This window comes from Tamandua tetradactyla, chromosome 11 (assembly GCF_023851605.1).
Source record: "Tamandua tetradactyla isolate mTamTet1 chromosome 11, mTamTet1.pri, whole genome shotgun sequence".
Classification (NCBI taxonomy): Eukaryota; Metazoa; Chordata; class Mammalia; order Pilosa; family Myrmecophagidae; genus Tamandua; species Tamandua tetradactyla.
The window spans coordinates 8745629-8772006 of record NC_135337.1 but is presented as its reverse complement, the minus strand read 5'-3'; the positions used below and the strand labels follow the sequence as shown (position 1 = coordinate 8772006).

General features: G+C 37.4%; 1 protein-coding gene and 1 non-coding gene across 6 annotated transcripts in view; one reads left to right on the top strand and one right to left on the bottom strand.

Moving 5' to 3' along the window:
- Nucleotides 1–226: 226 nt before the first annotated feature.
- LRIG2 (leucine rich repeats and immunoglobulin like domains 2) overlaps nt 227–26378 on the top strand; it is a 126465-nt gene continuing 100313 nt past the window's right edge. For 3 of the 5 annotated variants that reach the window (XM_077119858.1, XM_077119860.1, XM_077119857.1), the window contains exon 1: nt 227–661. In XM_077119858.1, coding sequence (XP_076975973.1) covers nt 423–661 — 239 coding nt within the window. In that variant the 5' untranslated portion in view covers nt 227–422. Of the gene's footprint in view, nt 662–744; nt 1516–10956; nt 20057–20860; nt 20941–26378 lie in introns of those variants that run through there. The other 2 variants (XM_077119861.1, XM_077119862.1) reach the window with 2 other exon arrangements.
- On the bottom strand, nt 14486–14596 carry LOC143651086 (U6 spliceosomal RNA). Its single transcript, XR_013159828.1, has one exon. It is a non-coding gene; the product is annotated as a U6 spliceosomal RNA (small nuclear RNA).

Below are 26378 nucleotides of genomic sequence, written 5' to 3'. Positions count from 1 at the left end.
CCTTGACCCCAGCGCTCCCCTTTAAGGAGCCACTGCGCCCTCTAGCGGAGAACCACCGGCAAAGCCCTACAATGAAAGCTCACGACGCCTTCAAGTCCGCCTCTTTAAGGAGCTGGGCAGGCTCCGGCCCCGCCTCCTCAGGAAACCCCGCCCCCAACGCAATTCGTCCTTTGGCGCGGATTGGCTGGCGCCTTGCGTGAGAACGTTGCGTCCCGGGGCGGGGCGGTGGAGCGGCGTCCGTAGGGTTGCTCAGCGGTGTGTCCCTGGCCTACGTCCCCGCCGCCGTCCGGCGTCCTCCCGTCTCCTCCCTTTAGAGGGTACGGGCGACAGCCGGGACTTTGGGTACTAACGCAGCAGCCAAACGTGTCCGTTGAGTTTTGGCTGGCGGCTCTTCTCGACCGGGTCCAGGTCGGGGGCGGAAAATGGCGCCAGCGCCCCAAGGCTTTCGGGAGAAGCGGCGGCTGGGGTCTCGGTCTGGACGGTTTTCCCGGTGCCTCTTCCTCGCCCAGGCTGTCCTGCTCCTGTTACCGGTCTCCTGGGCAGACCTCTGCCCCGCGCCCTGCTCCTGCCACCTCCCTCTGCTGGACTGCAGCCGAAGGAAATTGCCCGCGCCGAGCTGGAAGGTGCTGTCGGGCCCGCTGCCCCCCTACACCCATAGCCTGTGAGTAGAGGGGCGTGGCGGGGGGGGGACCAAAGGAAAGGGCAGCCCTCCACCCCCCCCCAAAAAAAGGGGTCTGCAGGGAGGCAGGCCCTGGTCGGAGGGGTGGTAGGGAGCCCAAGTTCTGAAATAAACTCCATTATGTTGTAGTGAAGTTTGTTTTGGGTGGTGGGAGCTTGAAAAGACTAGTGGCTGTGTTCCTGGAGACTGGTATGAAGAACAGGGTTAAGATTTTTGGGGTCAAGAGTCTTTGATCCCAGGCCTGGGGAGGAGTTGGGGCGGGGATGTTGTTTAGGGTTCACGGGTTCTGGGTACCGGGATTGACTTTCAGGTTGGTCGTGGAGCAAGGCGAACACGGAGCGAGGCTCCTGGCCCACTTTGGGCTGCATCATTTGGTGTGTCCTTCAATTTGAGTAGTCCCCATGCACATGATTTTATTATCACGATCACCAAAGATATATGAACTGTCTTTTGTCCCTAGCTCAGGTTATGGCTGATTTCGTGCTGCAGTTTTGATACTTAACAGGGCTGAAAACACCATGTGTCAGGAGACCCAGTACTCCTCAGAACAGATATCTTTATAAGTACCACTGTTGCTCCAATTTAGGATTCACTGTGAAGAAGGCACAGTTTATTCTTTCCAAAATCATGTTATGCTTTACTTATTTTCAGTGCATGTCCTCGTGGCAAAGAGCTTAGATATCAGAGCTCTTTGTTTATGTACAAGAAGCAAGTGCAATGGTTGGATGAATTCTTCTGGAGTCTCTGCTGCTGAATGTTCATCTTGCTAGGCTTGTATTAGACAGTGGCACCTGGAGAGATCATTAGCCTGAGTCAATCTGGTGGCATTAGGAACAGTAGGTATTAAATGCTGCAATTATGGGGCTCCTTAACTCAACCACTAACATATGGTTATTTCTCTGCTGCTAACTAAGCAACACATTTATTAATTGACAGACTTCTAATAGAGTTGTCTTACACCAGAAAGAATAGCCTGAGGTACAGTTAAAATATAAGGGGCTGTTGTTAGGATTTTCATTGGAAATAAACTACTTCTAGAAATAAAAGGCTGCTCTATGTTTCAGTGGTTAAGTAGTATTTATACATTCATAACAAGATTTGGGGAAAGAAAAACTACCTTATATATTCATTGAGGAAGTTAAGGTAATTTAAATAACCAAATGTTACATAACTAAGCATAGCAGTACACTATAATAAGACGCTTTTTGTCATTTTATGATAGTGACCCTTGTAGCTAATTCTGATTCTGAGTCAAATTAAATTGAAAAATTCCTATCAGTGTGCAACATAGTCAGAATTAAACCTGGCACAGCATTTTTGTTACACAGTAAGTGCCTTTTTCTAAGAAATTCTTCTTTTTTTGGGGGGGGGTATACTGTATGGCGGGGGGGGGGGTCACGTTTCATTCTTTTTCCATGTGAGTATCCTTTATTGCAGCACCATTTGTTTGGTTCTTTGCTTGTTTGTTTGGAAAGTGCATGGGCCGGAAATCAAACCTGGGTCTCCTGCATGTCAGGCGAGACTTCTACCACTGAACTACCCTTGCACCCCTCTAAGAAATTCTTGGAGCAGCTGCTTGATGATGGCAGAAGAAATCTAGCATAGGTTTAGAAACAACACAGCTTCATTTAGCTGTGATTGAAATAAAAATGGCCTGCCTTAGAGATCATTCATTGGTTTGTAAACAATAATTAGAAATAGTTTTATGTTAAATTTATTTTGCGTTCAGGTTTGATTTTTGTTTATTCAAGACCAATTGTCTAAAGCGAAATGACATTCAAAAATTTTAACTATTCTAAATGAAATTAACATTTTTAATTGAGGTGAAATGCAATTCTATTGTAGAAGTGTAATTGGATGGAAGTCTTACATTAGCAGAACACTTAGAATATCAAAAGATAGGATTGTGCTTTTTTTTTTTTAAAGGAAGGAAAGAAAGACAGAGAAGGAAGGAAGGATGGAAGGAAGGGAAACATTTTCTTATTTTTATTATATTTTGTTTGTTTGTTTGTTTTTTACATGGGCTGGGGCCGGGAATCGAACCGGGGTCCTCCGGCATGGCAGGCAAGCACTCTTGCCCGCTGAGCCACCGCGGCCCGCCCTGTGCTTTTTTTTTAATGCAATTTTACTGAGATATATTCACATACCATATAATCATCCAAAGTGTGCAAAGGTTCTCATCATCATATAGCTGTGTATCATCACCACAATCAATTTTTGAACATTTTCCTTGCTCTGTAAAATACATATAAGAGTAAAGATAAAAATGAAAAAGAGCACCCAAAACATCCCATACCCCATATTACTCCCCGTTTTTAAAATTTTTTTTATCTTTTTTTTTTTTTTACTCATATCCCCATACACTGGATAAAGTGAGTGTCAGCCAAAAGGTTTTCACAATCACATGGTCACACTGTGAAAGTTACATAGTTATACAGTTGTGTTAAAAAAATCAAGGCTACTGGAACACAGTTCAGCTGTTGTCAGGTATTTCCTTCTTGCTATTCTAATACACTAAAAACTAAAAAAGGATATTGATGTAACGCAGAAGAATAACCTCCAGAATGACCTCTCAACTCTATTTAAAATCTCTCAGCCACTTAAACTTTATTTTGTTTCATTTTTCTTCCCTAGTTTGGTTAGTAGGGCTTTCCCAATCCCATGTTGCCGGGTCCAGACTGCTCCTCCGAAGTCATGTCCCATGTTGCTAGGGAGATTTACGCCCTTGGGAGTCATGTCCCACGTAGAAGGGGAGGGCAGTGAGTTTACCTCTCAGTTGGCTTGGGGAGTCCTAGAGAGGCAGGCCACATCTGAGCAACTAAAAGAGGTTCTCTAGGGGTGATTTGTAGGCATCATTATAAGTAGGCTTAGCTTCTCCTTTGCAGGAATGTTTCTTAAGGGCACGCCCCTAGATCGAGAGCTCAGCCTATTAAATTGGTAGTTCCCAATGCTTGCAAGAATATTAGGAATATTCTCCTTTTTCACCAGTCTCTCAAGGGAGCTTTGCAAATATTTTTTTTTACCTTCTTCCCAGATTACTCTGGGATGTATTGGGGCATCAGAATTGTGCTGTTTTAAGTTGGAAAGATGTAACATTCTTCAGCAATTTCCTTCAGATATAAAACCCACACATGGTTTTCTTTTGGCAACTTTGAATTTTAAAACATGTGCAGTGTTTTTAATATATTAGTGATTCAAATTTAAAAGCAAATCTTGTGGCCATAATCAAAAGGTTGTGGATGAAATTTATTTATTCTCGTTTTTTGAAAAACCTATTTGGGTATTGTTTTTATGCTTCTCTGTATCAGAAACTCTTTTAATTTCTATTTTGTATTCAGAATTTGAATGAATTCTCTGTGGGTGGAAGAGCTCTGTATCACATTGTTGTGGATTACACATACACAAACAAAATTGCAGGGCCCAGTATTTTAATCAGTTTCTTGTTTCTCCAAGTAAGGGCATTATGATCTTTTCACGTAGCACCAACAGATTAGGGGATATTTGATTTTAGAATTAAGGACAATTCTATAGACGAACTACATTTACTTTTATAAAAAACTTGTAACCTTGTCCTTACTATTTTCATTTCACTTTGGGCTCTTGAAAACTTCATCATGGATCAGTGTTTGAGAACTACTGTTGTGTTAGATTAATTTTATTTAATTACATGTATATTTAGTTACCTATAGTTCTTAACTCCTTCTGTTCTCATTAAAATAACTGTTTAAGATCTTATTGCATTTATTCCTTTAGAATAGTTATGAACAAGTCAGTTCTTTACTTTACAAAAAGAACATTAGCTTATGTTGAGTAAATCTAGGTAAGTCTTTCCAGATTTATAGTTACTTGTAACTTGAGCTTCAACCTCTAGCTATTGCTGTGTATAAGTGACATTGGTTAAATGTTTTCACTGTTAACATATGGATCCAGTCTTCAAAGGTCCTGATCCTCACTACCATTGACTTGTGTGATATCAAGCAAAAACTGCATAGCTTTACCTATACTTTATATTTTCTTCTGTGGCAGATATCTGTAGTATCCTTCCTTTCTTAATTGTAGCTACACTGTGGGGATTGATATACTCTTTGGAAAACATTCTTAGGTTTTAGAAGGGTGATGTGGCAGAAAGGTTGACTTATGGGCCTTTTTAAAATTCATTCTGGTTCCTTTTTTTTTCCTGAAAATGAACTCTTCCAATTTGTTATTGCATGTAGAGGATAAAGATTGTGAAGAAAACTCCAAAGGACAGAAACGTTTTTGATATAACACAATATTTGTAGTCACATAATCTAGCTAGAATGTGAAAAGGGATATCCACTTGAAAATGAGTCCTTTTTATTAAAAAAAAAAAAAAAGTTCAGGTTAGGTTTTCCTTCTGTTGAGGTCCCTTATGTCGACCTCATCTTTTATTATCTACCTTTCTTTCCCACTTCCCTCCTTCCATTTTGTGTCCATGATATTTTTCACAGAGAAGTGAGATTGATTTTGGGGCTGGGCATATAGATGAATTTAGAAACCTGGTTTATTCTCTGCGATCAATTCCAGGTAAGACTTCCCCTCTCCTGGCATCTAGGCTTTTATAGGTAGGAATCAAGAAGAAACACTACCTGCTCAGGATAATGTCTACCTTTTTCCAGGCTTACACTCCAGAGTGAAGAACTTGACTTGTTCCTGGAAAGAGTCCCCATGCTCTCCTTCCTCTCAGTACTCACAACCTCACCACCAACCAGTATATACCTTGAAACCATCAGGACTAATCTCATTATGTCCTTTATTCTTGTTTATATCAGTCTCCACAAGAGGTCCAGAATTTTGAATTTACTGCTTTTCTATCAGAGGCAAACCTCCCTTACCACCCCACCCCTGCTGCCCTTGACTCCCTTCTTGACTTTTTTTTGTCTGTAGTAGGTGTCATCATCTCAGTGTTCCATATTTACTTTGTTTTCCTTCCAGTAGAATGTAGATGCCATAAGGGAAGGGATTTTTGTCTGCTTTGTCCTTTTTTTTTAAATTTTTTTATTTTTTATTTTTATTTTTTAATTAAAAAATTAACTAACACAACATTTAGAAATCATTCCATTCTACATATACAATCAGTAATTCTTAATATCACACAGATGCATATTTATTTTATTTATTTATTTATTTTTATTTTTTTCTCTCTATTATCGTTTTATTTCTTTTCTGTTGTCTTTCTATTTCTTTTTCCTAATCGATGCAAATGTACTAAGAAATGATGAATATGCATCTATTTTTTATTTTTTTTACACGGGCAGGCACCGGGAATCGAACCCGGGTCCTCTGGCATGGCAGGCAAGCATTCTTGCTTGCTGAGCCACCGTGGCCCGCCCTGCTTTGTCCTTTGTGATACATAAGCAGTGGCCAGCAGTCTGTGTTAAAAAATACTGAGTGAACCCTGCGAGTAACTGAATTAAGCAAATTATGTATGCCTTTTGAGCAAGATCAGGAGAAATTCTCAAAGATATTAAAGTAGTCCTTTCTTATTTACTTCTCTAGTGTCATAAATATCTTAGTAGACAGTTTCTTTTCAAGGTACTCGTGTTAGTTAAATGCTACTGGAATGCAATATACCAGAAATGGAGTGGCTTTTTTTTATTTTTTAAAGGGAATTTATTAAGTTACAAGCTCACAGTTCTAAGGCCGCAAAAAATGTCCAAACTAAAACATCCATGAAAAGATACCTTGACTCCAGAACACCTCTGTTAGCTGGGAAGACATGTGGCTGGTGCATCCTGGTCCTTTGGCTTCTAGTTTCAAACAGCTTCCTGGAAGTGTTTTCTTTCTGCATCTCCAAGCAGGTCTGTGTCAGTTCTGAAGCCAACTGTTCTCCAAGTGTCTGAGCTTCCTATGAAATGTTTCTTCTTTTAAAGGACTCCAGTAAACGAATCAAGACGTATCCTGACTAGACGGAATCATAAATCCATCGAATCAAAAGGCTCCACTCACGGTTGGGTGTGTCACATCTCCATGGAAACAATCCACTAAGTTTCTACCCTGTGATATTTAATCAGGATTAAAAGAACGTGGCTGTCCCAAGATTGGACCAAATAAAAGGACATGTTGTTTCTGGGGCACATAATAGCTTCACACTGGCAAAGTACCTCATTCTCCATAATAAACATTGTGAATGAATTGACATTATTTTAGCTAATTGTTTGTATTTAAAGATCACCTTAAAAAGATTTTGAAATATAGGCATGTTAAGTTACTACTAATTCTAGCTCCCATCTCTTTCTGTCTGAGGTGTTTCACTGCTTCATAATTGAGAAAAACTTTCTCATACATAAATAATCTTTTGTTTATACAGAGCTTTGTAGCATCTATTGGATATTTACTAAATAATCTGTTGCAGACAGGGTGTCATTAGGGTCTCCAGTTGTAATCTGAAGCATTTTTAATAGTCTTCTTTCTAACCTGTATCTCTTAAGGTTGGGATTCTTCAAGGGCATTGTGAATTCTCTCACATACCCCGTCTTACTTGGCAGTCATAGGAAACCAGTTTTTTTCTCTGAAAGAAAACAGACCTCCTGGTAAATCCCTAAATCCTGTTTTGAAAGGAGGTAGGATATGGGGATGTAAACTGCTGTAGTATTCCCAGAATCCAGCATACGTTGTTCTTGGTTGCTTACTGTTACAATGAACTGTTTCTCTTTCAACAGTTATTTAAAAGCATATACGATATGCTTTCTTCCTCTCTATTTAAATTTTTTAACATATTTTGTCATCTTTATCATGGTCTGTCTGGGGAAGTGGTAAACAGAAGACGTGAGCCATTGAAAACTATTGCTGTCTTCAAGGCATTTTCGTTAGTTCTGAACGTTCCTGAACAAAAAAGCCCCAGTGAGATGAAAGCCTTAAGAAATCTAAACTGATAAGATTTGATACATATCACTTAGAGTTGGTTGTTACACAAATCATTGGATTATTTTGAGATAGATCAAGCCCAGTATGATATACAAATTGAAACTCTTGTCAGAAGTGTGATAGTGCCATTTTATCAGTTTTCCTAGCACTGATTATCATCATTTTTTTTTCAAATTTGGCAGGGAAAAATTATATCATTGTTTTAATTGGTCTTCTTTGTAAAGCAATCTGTTTGAGTCTCTTAATTTTAACATTGCCTCCACTGCTTCCCTATATCCAAAGACATCTAATTTATGTACTATATCTAGAGGTTGACCTTCAAACGTTGCCCCCCTCCCCCCCTTTTTTCTTGTTGGCATGGGCAGGCTCCAGGAATTGAACCTGGGTCTGCGGCATGGCAGGTGAGAATTCTGCCACTGAGCCACTGTTGTACTGCTCCCTTTGCCATTTTTGATATGATTTTGTTGGGTGTTGGAACAATAGCTAAGGAATTAGGAAGCACAAAAGGTCTGCTCCTGAAAAGAGGTGAAGAAACCTAGGATCATTAACCTTGCTGTCTACTGCAATATACAAACCCAAATCCTGCCTCCCCAATGAAATACACTGAATACACAGCTGAGGATCTAGCTAAGAATCTACTAGTATGTCTTGCTGCATTTATCATGGTTTTCTTTTTCTTGTTTGTTTGTTTTTTAAAGCAGGAAGTCTGTTTTTATTATATTATACTTGACAGGTTGGTAATATCAGTGGTAGAAAAAGAAATAAGTAAGGGTGAGAAGACAGGTTTTATTTGGAGATGCTCATGGAAGAATGGGATGAAATCTTTGGAAATTGGTACCAGCAGATAACAGCTCCTAGAGGCCAGGTAACACCTATGATAAAAATCATCTTATTTTCTAGATCTGTCTATGGCTCATTATGCCAGAGAAAATGGTTATATTATGTCCCCGGAAAGAGCCTGTGTTCTTTTAATCCAGTCTTGTGGGGGTGGATCTGTTGTTGGGTGGGGTCTTTTGATTAGGTAGTTTCCATGGACGTATGACTCCGCCTATTCAGGGTGGGTCTTAATCAGCTTGCTGGAATCCTTTAAGAGAGCTGAGAGAGTTTAGAGAAGCTGAGAAGGAAAACACCCCGAGAGAAGTCAGGAGGACCCATGGGAGCTGAGAGAGCCATTTTGAAACCAGCCCAGGAAAGAAGGGTCACCATGCGCCAGAGAAACCCTGATCGCAGTTGGCTTTTTGAGTGAAGGTATCTTCTTGTTGATGCCTGAATTTGGACATTTCAAGGCCTTGAATTATAACCTAATAAATCACTTTTGCATAGCCAATCCATTTCTGCTATATTGCATTCCACAGCTCTAGCAAACCGAAACACTAATACACCAGCTTCTTCATTGCCTTTGATGCCTCACATGACCAGATATATCCCTTCCACCAAATATTTATTCCTTGTGAAGCTTGTCAAATTGTCTTCTGTTGACAACATCTCTTCTGGAGGTCATTTTTCATTCTCTCAAGCTGTTGATGATAAACTTGCTATCTGTTCCAATGATGAGTGTATGTTTTTGCTTTTTGCTTGTTCAACTGCTGTGTGGGCTGTCTGCAGTTCTGCCGTTTGGTTTGTCTGCCGTCTAGAAACCTTCATATATTTAGAGGATCACTGGATCTCTAGTAAACTCCAGATCTTGCTTGTGTACCATCTCTCCCATTATTTTTGCAGCTACATCTACATAAAAGTTGGAGTGTATTCTCAGCCCCTGCCAGAACCCTGTCTGTGTCAGTCTTGGGAGCTCATATCAGCCTTTTCCAATAGGATTGCTCAGCATCATTCCAAGTGTCCAGTTCGGTAGGGCAGGGAGAGGACAGGGATGTCTTTAGTCTCCTAGGAATTCATTTTTTTTTTTTTTTTGTCATTAAGGTGGGAAATTTTATTTTATATATGTGCTATAATGTATACTTTTTTTATTAATTAAAGAAAAAAGTAATTAACACAACATTTAGAAATCATTCCATTCTACATATGCAATCAGTAATTCTTAACATCATCACATAGATGCATGATCATCATTTCTTAGTACATTTGCATCGATTTAGGAAAAGAACTAGCAAAACAACAGAAAAAGATATAGAATGTTAATATAGAGAAAAAAATAAAAATAATAATAGTAAAAAAAAAGAAAAGGAAAAAGAAAAAAAAGACACAAACAGACAAACAAAAAAAAAAACCTATAGCTCAGATGCAGCTTCATTCAGTGTTTTTTTAATAGATATTAAAGAATCTGTATACATATAGTTCACCATCACCAATCAATTAAATAATGAACACTAAAATATTTTTAAAATCTTATATACATAAAAATAACATACTCTTTAAACAAGTAATAGTTGAAAGCAGAATTCACAATGGAAATGATAAAACATACATAATTGAACAACAATCCATATAGCTCATATCAAACCTGTGAAATTCATCTAACTGATTCTTCAAGGAAAATTTATTTATAGCCCTCAATGATTTCAGTAAGAAATGAAACAGATTAAGTATAAATAAGTTAAATATTTGGCTCAATTATTAATATGTATATGGAGAGCTATACATAGTTTATCTATAGTCTAATGTCTACCTATTGATATAAATATATGTACATATATTTATGGTTTTATATATAACAATTGATCCACTCTGGTTGAGTTGGGACCCCAATGTCCCAGCACTGAGTGAATTCTGGTACTTCCATTTTATTCTCAGCCTCTCAGTAGCCACGCTTTACTAGGTCTTGCCTACACAACCCAGCTCTAGATCAAGGACCCAGAGTGAACCTCTGTGCAAATTTCTATGCCACTACCCAACTCAAAGACTAACGGCTCACTTCTTTGTTTTTTAACTTTTTTATTGTATAATATAACATACATACAAAGCAAAGAAAGAAAAAACCAGTAGTTCTCAAAGTACTCTTCAACAAGTAATAGTTACAGGACAGATTTTCATTCAGTGTTTTAACATGATTACTTTACAATTAGGTATTATTGTGCTGTCCATTTTTGAGTTTTTGTATCTAGTCCTGTTGCACAGTCTGTATCTCTTCAGCTCCAATTACCCATTATCTTACCCTGTTTCTACCTCCTGCTGGACTCTGTTACCAATGACATATTCCAAGTTTATTCTCGAATGTCCGTTCACATCAGTGGGACCATACAGTATTTGTCCTTTAGTTTTTGGCTGGACTCACTCAGCATAATGTTCTCTAGGTCCATCCATGTTATTACATGCTTCATAAGTTTATCCTGTCTTAAAGCTGCATAGTATTCCATCGTATGTATATACCACAGTTTGTTTAGCCACTCTTCTGTTGATGGAGATTTCGGCTGTTTCCATCTCTTTGCAATTGTAAATAATGCTGCTATAAACATTGGTGTGCAAATGTCCGTTTGTGTCTTTGCCCTTAAGTCCTTTGAGTAGATACCCAGCAATGGTATTGCTGGGTCGTATGACAATTCTATATTCAGCTTTTTGAGGAACCGCCAAACTGCCTTCCAGAGTGGTTGCACCATTTGACATTCCCACCAACAGTGGATAAGTGTGCCTCTTTCTCCGCATCCTCTCCAGCACTTGTCATTTTCTGTTTTGTTGATAATGGCCATTCTGGTGGGTGTGAGATGATATCTCATTGTGGTTTTGATTTGCATTTCTCTAATGACAGGGACATTGAGCATCTCTTCATGTGCCTAGGAATTCATTTTTAAATCTTTTTTAAAAACATACTTTGAAAAAACTGTGAAAGGGCATACATGCTCATTGTTTTAAAAAAAAAATTTAAGCAAAACAATTGTGTTAAGCAGGAAAAAAGCATTCCTTTTTCCTTCCCTTCTGTCCCATCCTCCTGTGGTGCAAATAGAAATTCATTTTATAGTAAATTTGATAGTAATCTTGATAGTAAATATCACTTAGTCATATTTCAATGCCAGTGAAGCCTTAATTTAAAGTGATCGTGTGACCCCAAGAGGATAAAAATGTCTATTTTGTTTACTACCGCTTAGTGCAGTGCCTGGCATAAGGTAGGTAGGTATGGAATCTTTGTTGACACACAGGTTTATCGCAAGGTGAGAAAATGAAGAATTGAAGAAATCAGAGTGAAGCATCTTTTGGACGTTATTGATCTGGCTGTGGCATAGTTAGTAGTTTTCTGGACTAGTGTAATGGCTCTCAGCTTTGGTTGCATGTTAAATTTCCCTTGGGAAACTTTTACAAATCACCAATGCTTGGACCTTAAACCTTCCCCCACCCCCACCCCCTCCCACTCACATGATTCTGATAGTTGGTCTGAGATGAGACCCCAGTTTCAGTGTTAAAAAATCTTCAGTGATGATGCTAATGTGCAACAATGGTTGACAAACTATCAAACCACAAGCAGTTTTTGCTAATCGAATATTAATTGAGGGGATCTGTGCTTTGCATAATTCTTTACTATTTCTTTTTGCTTTGGGGGACATATTTATTTTTATGGAGATTATTGTCTGTGCAGGTTTGAATCTTGTGTATCCCAGAAAAGCCATGTCCTTTAATGCTCATTCAGTATTGCTGGGTGGTATCTTTCTGATTATTTCCATGGAGAGATGTGTCTCCACCCATTCAAGGTGGGTTGCTTACTTCAGTGGGAACCATTTTGGAAAAAGCTTTAGAGCCCATGCAACCAGAGACCTTTGGAGATGAAGAAGGAAAATGCCCCTGGGGGAGTTTCATGAACAAGAAGCCGGGAGAGAAAGCTATCAGACTTTGCCATATGTCTTTCCACTGAGATGCCTTTCCACTGAGAGAGAAACCCTGAGCATCATTGGCCTCCTCTCTCTGGATTCCTTAGATTGAACATTTTCATAGCCTTGCTTTAATTTGGACATTTTCATAACCTTAGAACTATAAACTAGCAACTTAATAAATTCCCTTTTTTAAAAACTAGTTTGTTTTTGGTATATCGCATTCTGGCAGCTTATAAACTAGAACATTATCCTAATTATTTTTCATTATATTTAAAAATGTTTTGCATTTTCCAATGTATAACATGTAATCAACACATAGGTGATCAAATATATATTTAAAATTTTATTGTGCTGAGAAAAAAATATATAACATAAAATCTGTTATTTTAAGCATTTTAAATATACAATTCTTTGGCATTAATCGCAGTCACAATGTTGTACAACCATAACCATGATCCATTTTCAAACCGTTTCATCACTCCACATGGAAATTCTACTCATTAAACATTATCCCTATTCACCTTTCTCCTCAGCCCCTGGTAATCTCTAATCTACTTTCTGTCTCTGTGAATTTGCTCATTCTAGGTATTTCATATAAGTGGAATCATACAATATTTATCCTTTTGTGTTTAGCTTATTTTACTTAGGATGTTTTAGGATTCATGCATGCTTGTATCAAAACTTCATTTCTTTTTATGACTAAATCATTTTCATTTATGTATATACTTCATTTTGTTTATTTATTCATCTATTAATGAAAATACTTGCATTGTTTCCACCTATTGGCTATTGTGAATAGTGCTGCTCTGAACATTGGTGTACAAGTATCTGATGGAGTTTCTTTACTGTTTTTGGGGGTGTACACCTAGGATTGAAATTACTGGGTTTTCTGGTAAAATTCTGTGTTTAACTTTTTGAGGAACAGCCAGATTTTGCACAGGGGAAATGTGTTTTCTGTATTTTACATTCCCACCAGCAATGTAAAAGGGTTCCCAGTTTTTCCTCATTTTTGTCAACACTTGTTATTTTCCATCTTTTAAAATAATAGCCAGCCTAGTGGGTATGAAGTGGTGTCTCATTGTGTTTTGGATTTGCATTTCCCGTAGGGCTAATTATATTGCTCATCTGTTCATGTGCCTGCTGGTCATTTGCTTATTTTCTTTGGAGAATGTCTATTCAAGTTCTTTGTCAGTTTTTCTTTTTTTAAACATTTTTTATTGTAAAATATATATACAAAAAAAATAAATTTCAAAGTACATTTTAACAAGTAGTTCTAGAATAAATTTCAAAGTATGGGATGAGTTACACTTCCACAATTTCAGACATTTCCTTCTAGCTGCTCCAACACACTGGAGACTAAAAAGAAATAACAGTATAATGATTCAGTAGTCATACTCATTTGTTAAATCCTGTCTTCTCTGTTACAACTCATCCTCCTTTGATCCTTCTCCCTCTCTTTAGGGATATTTGGGCAATGGCCATTCTAACTTCCTCATGTTGAAAAGAGGTGGCAACGTTATGGGGGAGGGGGGATGCAGCTGATTGATGCTCTTGGAGATACTGATAACTCTGGGTTTCAGGGCTTATCTGGTCTAGGAACCATCTAGAGGTTTTAGGTTTCTGAAAAATAAGCTTAGAGAGTGGAACTTTTATAAAGTCTCAGATAGAGCCCTGGGTATTCTTTAGGGTTTACAGGAGTACTGTTGGTTGGGGCTTAGCAAAACATGGCAATTAGCAATATGTAGCCGAAGTTTAAGTAAGAGTAACTCCCGAATAGCTTCTTGACTCTATTTGTAATCTCTTAACCCCTGCTACCTTATTCCGTTACATTTCTTTTTTCCCTTTTGGTCAGATAGGCATCATCAATCCCATGGTGCCAGAGCCAGGCTCATTCCTGGGAGTCATGTTGTAGGGTGCCAGGGAGACTCACATCACTGAATGTCATGTCCCACATAGAGGGGAGCCTTTGTCCATTTTTATTATTTATTATTGATTGACAAACCCTAACCATTTCCATTCATTTGTATAATAAAATACATTTTTAGTAATTATTAATATCAAAATTAAAAATGGACATAGAATTAACATTGAAACTTTTAGAATACATTCATTCATCCATGAATCTATGAACTAATTTTAATCCTGATATTTGATAAACTTTTTTTAAAAAAGTGTGGGATGCTTCATGAATTTGTGTGCCATCCTTGCTCAGGGGCCATGCTATTTTTTCTGTGTTTTTTCTTTTCTTTTTTGGTATAGATGCTGCCAAAGTAAGCACATAGTTATGCTTTTACTTATTTTTTTACCTTTTAAAATTACTCATCAGTTTTCAAATTTGTAACATGTTTGAATACTTGACTGTTACAAGTAACTTTACTATCTTTTTTTCAGATTATTTATTTTAAATCTTTTTATTAGAAACAATGAACTGGCATACCAACATTCTTGACATACAGTCATTCCTGACATGGTTACAGTCAGTGGTTTTGATCATTTTTTTTTTGACACTTGCGTCTTTCCAGTAAAAGAAAGAAAAAAAGAAAAACTCATACATGCTGTGGTAGTTAGATTCAGGTGTCAACTTGGCCAGGTGAAGGTGCCTAGTTCTATTGCTGTGGACATACGCCAATGGCATGTGAACCTCATCTGTTGCTGATTACATCTGCAGTCAGCTAGGAGGCGAGCCTGCTGCAGTGAATGATGTTTGGTTTAATTGGCTGGTGCTTAAATGAGAGAGCTTAACATAGCACAGCCCAAGTAGCTCAGCATACCTCATCTCAGCACTTGCAGCTCAGCCCAGGCCTTTGGAGATGCAGAGAGAAATAACCCTGGGAAAAGTTGCTGGAACCCAGAGTCCTAGAGAGAAGGCCAGCAGAGATCACCCTGTGCCTTCCTGTGTAAGAAAGAACCTCATTTGAAAGTTATCTGCCTTTCCTCTAAAGAACTAGCGAAATAAATTTTCTTTTATTAAAAGCCAGTCTGTCTCTGGTGTGTTGCATTCTGGCAGCTAGCAAACTAGAACACATACCATACCCCTTACCACTCCCTTCCATTGACCACTAGTATATCAGTCTACTCACTTAATTTTAACCTTTGTTCCCTGTTACTTTATTTTTTAATCCATATTTTTACTCATCTGTCCATGTTGTAGATAAAAGGAGCATCAGACACTAGGTTTTCACAATCACACAGTCACATTGCAAAAGCTGTATCATTATACAATCATCTTCAAGAAACATGGCTACTGGAACACAGCTCTACAGTTTCAGACACTTCCCTCTAGGCCCTCTAATACATCATAAACTAAAAAGGGCATATCTATATAATGTGTAAGAATAACCTCCAGGATAACTCTCAACTCTGAAATCTCTCAGCCACTGACGACTTATTTTGTCTCATTTCTCTCTTTCCCCTTTTGGTCGAGGCTTTCTCTATCCCTTCATGCTGAGTCCCAGCTCGTTCTAAGATTTCTCTCCCACGTTGCCAGAGATGTTTACACTGGTGGAAATCATGGCCCACGTAGAGAGGGGAAGGGCAGTAAGTTTGCTTGCTGTGTTGGCTGAGAGAGAGGGAGGCCACATCTGAGCAACAAAGAGGTTCTCCAGGGGTGACTCTTAAGCCTAATTTTAAGTAGGCTTAGGCTGGCTGTTCTTTATGGGGATAAGTTTCATAGGCACAAACTCCAAGATTGAGAGCTTGGCCTATTGATTTGGTTGTCCCTGCTGCTTGCAAGGATATCACTTTACCCATTTTTAAATTGGGTGGTTTGTCTTTTTGTTGTGGAATTTTTTTTTTTTTTTGATATGCAGGTAGTCTCTTGGCTTGCTAAATGCTAGAAAATTTATTTCCTCCAATTTAGATCCATGCATTTTATATGGTATAATGTACTTTTTTTTTTTTTTTTTTAAGGTTCTTCAGTCCTAATGGAAAAGTGATATTTAAGCATTGGGGGAAAAAAAATCATGTATTAAGAGCTTAACAAAAAAGTTCAAAAAAAGTCGGACTGTATTCTTATGCCGTATTTTATTTTCTACACCAAAGTAAATGATTCAACTCATAGTTTTCTTCTGCATTATTCAAGTCGACAAAGGTGTTGAGATTTTTAGTTGATGGAAATAAAAATTAAGAGCAATTTAAGTAATCCAAATAATTTCTATTTGGAGCAGGAACTAGAAGAAAGGAATAGTTATAGCAAACTTGACATTGCTGTAAATCAGTTTTAATTGTGTCTTTTACCTCTCCTTCCTTTATGCTTGCCCATCCTTGCCCAAAGAGACTGTCATTACATTATTTGCAACCAACTTAACTGGCAGAATAACTAGTGGTGATTAGTAGGTTTTTTTAATTTTTTTTTTCCACATGGGCAGGCACCGGGAATTGAACCCGGGTCCTCTGGCATGGCAGGTGAGCATTCTTGCCTGCTGAGCCACCGTGGCCCGCCCAGTAGGTTTTTTTTTAATGGATTTAGCAGTTTTAAAGTTAAAACACAATACAACAGTAGTGAAGTATGTAAATAAATTTGTATGTAAATCCTTAAATTTGGGTTTCTTACACATTTTTATTTTTTTTCAAAATCAGTATGACAATTTGCTTATGTAGTTGAAATAAGATCTTGGCAAGTTGCAGGAGGGAAAACATAGCTAACCTTAAGCATAAGTGTACTTGTTTGAGGAGGTATTAGACTGGTGCCAGGTTAAACTATGTAGGCTTTAAGGAGTGATGGTTTTACTGAATTTGCATTAATAAGGAGAAGCCCAGTTCATGCTTGACTTTGATTAGATCTTCTTGGCCAACAACATAAATGACAAGATGACTTGTTTTAATATCCACTTACTCCTAAAAATCTTTATTGTAATCTAATAAAATTGGTTTGATACAAAGATATGAATCAAATTGATACCCAGAAAATGCCTACAAATAATGATGGAAAATGCTGTGGCTTTCTGTATATATTCATGTATAATTAGCAGTCTTTATTCCACTATTTAAAAAATCTTTTTAACAAGAAAAATCTTCACACACATACTTTTATACCTGGTACACAATCAGTGGCTCACAGTATCATCACATAGTTGTGTATTCATCACCATGATCATTTTTAAGAACATTTGCATCACTCCAAGAAAAGAAATAAAAAGAAAATAGGAAAAACTCATACCATACAACTTACCCCTCTCACTTATTGACCGCAAGTGTTTCCATCTACTCAATTTATATTACCCTTCCTCCCCATTATTTATTTTTATCCAATTTTTATTCATCTGTCCATACCCTGGATATAAGGATATCAGACACAAGATTCTCACAATCACACTGTCACATTGTAAACGTTTATCTTTATACATTTGTCTTCAAGAATCTAGGCTACTGGAACACAGCTCTGCAATTTCAGGTACTTCCCTTTAGCCATTCAGATACACCATAAACTGAAAAGGAATATTTGTATAATGCATAAGAATGACCTCCAGGATAACCTCTTGACTCTGTTTGAAATCTCTCAGCAACTGACACTTTCTTTTTTCTCATTTCTGTCTTCTCCTTTTTGGTCAAGAAGGCTTTCTCAGTCTCTTGATGCTGGGTCCTGGCTTATCCCAGGCTTTCTGTCCCACATTGCTAGGGAGATTTACATCCACTGGGAGTCATGTACCAACGTAGAAAGGGAAGGCAGTGAGTTCACATACTGAGCTGGCTTAGAGAGAGAGACCACATCTGAGCAACAAAAGAAATTCTCTGGGGGTGACTCTTAGGCATAACTTTAAGTAGGCCTAGCATATCCTTTGCAGAAATAAGTTTCATAGGGGCAAACCCCAAGATCGAGGGCTCGGCTGTTGATTTGATTGTCCCCACTGCTTTAGAGAATTTTAGAAATTCTCCAAATGGGAAAGTTGAGTTTCCTACTTTTCCCCATTCCCCAAGGGGACTTTGCAAATGCTTCTTTATTCACTTCCCAAATTGCTCTGGGATTTATCGGGATATCACACTAACTTGGACAAACCAACAGAATCTCACTTCCTATTCAAGATTCCATGTATTTATGGTGTTGATCTAAACTGACCATAAAAGTTGAATTAGGAAATGCATTATCCAAAATACAAGTTTTGCACCAAATAACATCTCATACTTTAGTCAACCCAGAAGTTGAGGTTTTAAAATATAGACCATATCATCCTTTACCCAGTCTTCTGATATACTTTAGTCCTATCCATATCATCTTCATTCATACCTCTCTAGTTGAACTCTGATCCCTTTTTTCAACTTTAAATAGTTCCTGTACGGGATACTGCTCATTTTCATAGCATCAGAGCTCTAACTCTGAGTCTCAGGTGTTATATAAGTACCCAGAGTTTCTGGGAAAGACCATGTTATATAAAACAGTTCAGTATCTCAGAATTTAGAATTAACAGTTACACCTCATGAGTATATGTGACTGCTGTAAGAGTTTATAATCTAGGACTCTTTACAATAAGCCCTAGCCTGATAACCCATGCTCTCGACTTTAGTCCACCGAATTTTTATATTATAGTTAGTCCATATAATTGAAGCATGATAATATTTATCTTTTTTTCCTGACATTTCATTGAGCATACAGCTCTAAGGTTCATTCACCTAGTTGCATGCCTCACAACTTGATTCCTTCTTGTGGCTGCTCAGTAGTCCGTTGTATGTAAACACCATAGTTTCCCTTTCCATTCCTCACTTGTTTGTACTCTTAGGCCACCTCCCTTCATTGTTTTTTTCCACTATTGCTGAATTATTATTTTAGTCTAAATAGAAAAAAAAATGGATATTAAAAACATGGGAGTAATATTCCATGGTTTTGTATTGCTTGCTAAATGTCCAACTTTGTTAAATGGCTTTAATTTTGAAGGCCAGATACTAGGTTCTGAAATGAAATTTACTATTTTATAAAACAGTCTAAAAACTAAGACTGTTTGCATTTTTCATTATCTTTCTGAGGTGCATTGCTGTTTAGCAGGATAAGAGGCTATCTAGTTACTCGGTTATTCTTTTTCTGTTTCAAATGTTATAATTGCTCTGATTTACTTTTTCAGATCAACTATGATATTATTCTAAAAACATTTTGTAGGAAGAATTTTGATCTCGTAGAAGAGTGACAGCATTAAAATCTTCTTTCCCAGTCACATTCTGGGTTAAAGATAGATGTTTTTAAGTGAGTTTATTCTTATTTTTAAATAAGTTAATAGTTTCCCATGGTAAACTATTAAAACACTACAGAAGAATATAAAATGGAAAAGTACCAAGTTCCTTTTTTCCACTTAAAGAGAACCCACTGCTAATTGTTTCTTGGGTATGCTTCTAGAAGTTTTACACATCTATCTATATTTTTCCTTTTCTTTTTAAAAGAGTGACAACAAATGAAGTCATATGTACTGTATATATATATTATCCGTTTTACTAATTACAGAGAATTCCATTGTATGGAAGTATCATAAGTTATTTAATTTCATTTTGATAGGTGCTTAGGTTTCTTTTTATTTTATGATTTTGCTGTTACAGTAACTTCCTGGTAGATATCTTTCCATAATTATGTAGTATATACACAGAATAGATTTTTAGAAGTGTGGTATTACTAGATTATTCTACAATGTCAAATCTTGTTCTCCAGGTTTATGCACCTCAATAATTTGATCAGATCTTTGTTGCTGCTTATCATTGCATCTTCCTCATGAAATTGGAATTCAGAATTAATATTCAGATACTGCTTTAATAAGTTAAGGTAAGGGAGTAGCTGCAGTTAAGATTTTACCTTAGTTGGGAAGTGGATTATACCTGCATGTCCAGTAGATAAATTACATAGAAGAGGAGGTGGTGCTGAACCACCATCCTATTTCAAATCTAGTATTATATGATAACCTACTATTTACACTTACATGTGTGCTGGCATTTTATTTTTATTCTTTTAATTGTCCCAGCAATCCAATAAGGTTGATACTAGTATTCTCATTTAACTATAGAGGATACTATAGTTTAGAGAGAGATTAAATAAGTTGCCCATGGTCTCAGAACTGGGCATGCAAAGACTATTCTTAAATATATCTGTACAATTCATATTTCCTGTTTTTTGTTGTATTCCCCAGTGAAACAATATTTCCAAACATTAAAACCCAGCGGAAGATAATGGAAGAAAATAAAATATGTCCATACTCTTGAAATGAATGCTCCCATTTTCCCACTTCCAACTTTTTGGATTCCTATGAAAACTATTGTACAAATAAATAGTGCAAATGCAGATGCAGAAGAATAGAATATTTAATTTGGAATAAATAGCATTATCCTCATGCTTTAATAAATCTTATTTATCCTCATGCTTTAATAAATCTTATTTATCCTGAAGATGGTTTACCCAGTATCTTTTCCTATGTCCAGTTCAACCAGAAAGCAAAATGCTTCCAAGAAGCTAAAAATAGTTCAGTTTTATTCTTAGAGTTTTTATTCTTAGAGTTTCTATTCTTAGAGTTTCTTAGAGCTTCCAAGGAGGTAAAAAAAGTTGAGTTTTATTTCTCACTCAGATCTCATTTAGTCTTATTTCAGACAAGTTCTAACAGAAACTGGGCTCCCCTATCCTGTGACTATTGATTAGAAGCAACCAATTAGAAAAAGGTAAGTAGTAGTGTTACAGAAGGCTGATAGTTCCATAAAGTGACAGATTTTAGTGTAGAACTTTAAGTGGTAAAGGAAAAGCAAACCCATAAAAGCAGACAGAATATTAAGAGTTGTTTTGGGATTCTTGTGTTTAGTTCATCATATCCCAGGAGAAGTAAAGATCTTCAGCATGTTAGGTTGTAAGCACTGCAGTTGATCATAATGGTAACCCTAAATATTATTTTTAAAAGTAAGTTATTTTAGATACACTGTAATTAACAAGACAGTGATTTCTGTCCACAAAAGAAAGGGCAAAGTATACTGGATATACTATGCTTTTATCCTTTAATTTCTGCAAAGGGCCTCTTTATAGGAGGTTGCTGAAGTTCACAGTTTGGTATATTCATGCTGCAGAAAACTGAAAAGCAGGAAAGGTTGGTGATGACTCAAAGTGTACATATGTCGCTGTGTAGAAGAAAACCCCTGCATTTCCATTGCTGCAGGACTTCTTTGCAATTAGCTTCCAGAACTTGATACCCCTTCTCAAACTGTTGTGATTGTACAGTACATCCTATAAATTATTTACACCATGATGGTACTAAATGACTACAGTAATGGCACCTCTGTCTCCACATGATATCAAGAATTTTAATAATTCATCCTTTATTACAGCTACATCTCTGTAGATTAATATGAGTGGGAGCTGAGTTTACAGTATTGAGATAAAGCCTTCCTGAGATTTTACTCTTCAATCATCATGCCCGTATTATTCCAATACAGTGGTGTTAGAAGTTAAAGATGAGATTATTGACTGTTGCAAAACTAAATTTTTTAGGTTATGTTTATCAAGTGTTAGATTACATCAGGTTCTTAAGTACATTATAAGGATAGTTCAAGGAGAATGTTTTAGTTTGCTAATGCTGCCAGAATATAACGTATAATAAATTTTATTTATCCTAAAGATGTTTACCCAGTATCTCCCCCTATCTCCAGTTTCACCAAACAGCAAAAATGTTTCTAAGACACTAAAATAGTGAGCTTTATTCTTAGAGGAACCTCTTAGACACTCACTCAGATCTCATTTAGTCTTATTTCAGACAAATCTAATAGGCACTGACTGGGCTCTCCTATCCTGTGAGAGTTGATTACAAGCAACCAATCAGAAAAAGTGAAAAATGAGTTGCTTTTATAAAAGGGATTTATTACGTTACAAGCTTACATTTTTTTTCTTTTCTTTTCTTTTTTTTTTTTTTTACGTGGGCAGGCACCGGGAAGCAAACCCGGGTCCTCTGGCATGGCAGACTAGCGTCCTTGCCTGCTGAGCCACTGTGGCCTGCCCCAAGCTTACGTTTTTAAGACCATAAAAATGTTCAAGCTAAGGCATCCAGAGAAAGACATTTTGACTCAAGAAAGGCTGATGGTGTCCTGAACACCTCAGTCAGCTGGGAGACCATGTGGCTGGTGTCTGCTGGTCCTTTGGTTTCTGGTTTCTGGTTTCAGACAGCTTCCCCGGGGTTGTTTTCTTTCTGCATCTCCAGATATCTCTGTCAATGTTGGCTCTGAGCTTTTTCAAAATAGTTCAGTCTTAAAGGATTCCAGTAAGGGGATAAAGACCCTCCTTGAATAGGTAATAACATATCTCTGTGTAAACCACTTAATCAAATGGTCCCACAGCAGTTGGTTAACACACCTCCATTGAAACAACTTAATAAAAAAGATTCCATCCAGAGTTGGGTGGGTTGCATTTCCATGGAAACAATCTAATCAAAGGTCCCGCCCTAAACAGTAGGTCTGCCACTCACAGCACTGAATTAGGAAAAAGAACATGGCTGTCTTTTCTGGGATATTGTTCTCATTTGCTAGGTGCTGGAGTGCAGTATACCAGAAATAGAATGGCTTTTAAAAAGGGGAATTTAATAAGGTGGTAGTTTACAGTTCTAAGGCTGATAAAATGTCCCAATTAAAGCAAGTCTATAGAAATGCTCAATCTGAGGCATTCAGGGAAAAATACCGTGGTTCAAGAAGGTCGATGAAGTTCAGAGTTTCTTTCTCAAGTGGAAGGACACATGGCAAACACACTCAGAATTTCTCCCTTATCTGGAAAGGCACATGGTGAACATGGTGAGGGGTCCTCTCTTATCAGGAAGGGCACATGGCTAACATGGCGTCATCTGCTAGCTTTCTCTCCTGGCTTCCAGTTTCATGAAGCTACCTGGGAGACATTTAACTTTTTCATCTCCAAAGTACTGGCTGATGGACTCTCTGCTTCCTGGTGCTGCAGCATTCTCTGCTGTCTCTGAATCTCCTTCATTCTCCAAAATGTTTCCTCTTTTATAGGACTCCCGAAACTTATCAAGACCCACCCAAATGGGTGGAGACATGTCGTCACCTAATCTATCTTAACAACCACTCTTGATTAAATCACACCTCCAGGGAGATGATCTAATTACAGTTTCAAGCATACAATATTGAATAGGGATTATTCTGCCTTCACAAAATGGGATTTTGATTAAAACATAACTTTTCTAGGGTCTGTATATCCTTTCAAACCAGCACGTTTTTACAGTTCAGAGTAAAAAACTGAACTGTAAAAAAGACATGTTTTCCCCATATACAAAATACATTAATTTCATAACAATATCAGAAATTCTTAAACCATTTCAGTAGCAATACAAATGAAATATAAAGTTAGAAACAGTACAAACTCCTATCAAAGTTAGTGTTCTAGTTTGCTAGCTGCTGGAATACAATATACCAGAAACAGAATGACTTTTAAAAAGGGGAATTTAATAAGTTGCTAGTTTACAGTTCTGAGGCTGAGAAAATGTCCCAATTAAAACAAGCCTATAGACACGTCCAATTTAAGGCATCTGGGGAAAGATACCTTGGTTCAAGAAGGCTGATGACGTTCAGCATTTCTCTCTCAGCTAGAAGGGCACATGGCAAACATGGCAGCGTTGCTGGCTTTCTCGTGGCTCTACCAAAAGGGACTCTCTCCAAAATGTTTATTCTTTTAAAGGATTCCAGGAAGCAACTCCACCTTCAGAGGGTGGAGACACACCTCCATGGAAATCATCTAATCAAAAGTTACCACCCACAATTGGGTAGGTCACATCTTCATGGAAACAATCAAAATGCTCCCACCCAGCAATATTGAATGAGGATCAAAGGGCATGGCTATTCTGGGGTCCACCACAGAATCAAACTGGCACAGTTACTTACAGGCATGGTCTGTTCTTAGGCAAAGTTCTCCTCTAGCTAGTTTCTGAAGTCCTATAAAAAGGAAACACTTTGGAAAAGGAAGGAGATTCAGAGAGCACATCAGAGAGAGGTGAGGAGTACGACATAGCCATGAGAAACAGAGTCCTCCAGCCAGCAACCTTTGGAGATGAAGAAGGAAAATTCCTCCCGAGGAGCTTCATGAAACAGGAAGCCAGGAGAAGAAGCTAGCAGATGACACCGTGTTTGCCATGTGCCCTTCCAGATGAGAGAGGAACCCTGACTGTTTACCATGTGCCCTTCCAGCCAAGAGAGAAACACTGTGTTCACCATGCGCCTTCTCATTTGAGAGAGAGAGACACCCTGAACTTCATTGGCCTTCTTGAACCACGGTATCTTTCCCTCGATGCCTTAGATTGGACATTTCTATAGACTTGTTTTAACTGGGACATTTTCTTGGCCTTAGAATTGTAAACTAGCAACTTATTATTAAATTCCCCTTTTTAAAAGCCGTTTCATCTCTGGTATATTGCATTCCGGCAGCTAGCAAACTAGAACAGATACATAAGAGTTTCAAAATAGCACAGGGAAGAACTTTCAGAATTCTTTGTTCAGAGTTCTTGCCTTTTTTTTGCATGGACAGGCACTGGGAATCGAACCTGGCATGGCAGACAAGAATTCTGCCACTAAGCCAACCATTGCACCACCAAGTGTTCTTGCTTTTTTTAAAAAAATTATATACTATCATTAGTTTGTATAAACTAAATGGAGTTAATTATTGGCCACTGGGAAGAACAGTGAAAGATTTTAATTAAAAAAAAATTATCCAAATTCTTAATCTGATATTTGAAGTCTGTAAATTTTAGCCTTCTTCAGCCTTTTTGGAGTACTTTCAATAAAGAAATAGAAAAGGCATTCTTTTGGGTAACAGTGTATCTGTGTACTCCCATATGCATAGTGATTAAATATCACAGTGAAATTTAAGTGTAAAAGAAAGTTAATATACTCATTTCCAGTAAAGAGGAACAGTGAGGTTGATGTTGGATTTATGTTTATGGTTTTGGAGTGACTTCTTACCTCTGAGCATTGCAATGTTACTTTCAGAAAAGAAAAAAAGATTACTAAAGTTGACAGTGTTTGTAGCCCTAGCATTTATAACACAGAGCCCCAGTTCATGGTTTAGTTAATGATTACCTGATGAGCAGATCAGTCCATGTAATTCTATGTAGACACCTGCTATTACAGCTATACTGATGTATATTAATTGCTTTCTATGAGAGTATTATCATTATCTCCCAAAGGAGAGTTCACTGTGCTTTTTAATCCCATTCAATATGGATTTGCTGAAGAAGAGTCCAGGGAGTCTCATTATTTGGGGAGGTCTGACCTGGAAGGCTGTTTCAAAGCATATATCCTGAAGACATTATCTTGTGGAGAAGCTCTGAAGTATTTCGGGTATCCTTTGGGTTTCATTGAAAATCCTTTAGGTTCTTGATAATGAGAAAATCACTCTTTCCCCAATAGACCACTGGACAGCTTTCAGTTATATATATGGTGTGTGTATATATATGGTGTGTGTGTATATATATGGTGTGTGTGTATATATATATATATATACACACATATATATATATATATATACACCAGGTGGCTTATACCATGTGTAAGTTGAGTTTAATTTTACTGCTTTAGATTTCTTTAATAATGATTTTCTTTAAAAAATGCTTATCTGGTCATCATTGATATCCATGGAAAAATATAGGAAAGGAGATACTTTAGTCTTTATGAGTACAGGCAGGGAGATTCTAGATTATGATTAAAATGAAAATTTAATAAAATAAAAATTTAACTTCCTCCTTTTCTAGGAGTTAAAATTCTAGAAGTTAAATTTTGACAAGCATGAGATGTTGAATTAAATTGTACTATGCTAGTTTGGTACACTGATGATATTAGCTCTCCATCTGCCAGAGCATCCAACTTGGCGCAGAATATAGAATACTTAGAATAGTTGTTTAAAGTTGTTTAATTTTCACCTCAGTTGAAACTCCGCAAAATAAAACAGGACAAAAATAATCATCTTTCCTTTATACGTTTTTTGTTTGTTTGTTTAATACCAAGTGTAAGCTGGATAAAAGTATTGATTCAGTTCATAATTTTACCTCGTACATTTATCAGTGAATCCTCCCATTTGTGAACTGATGCCCGGTGTTAGACATCTTGAAATAAAGGCTTTAAAA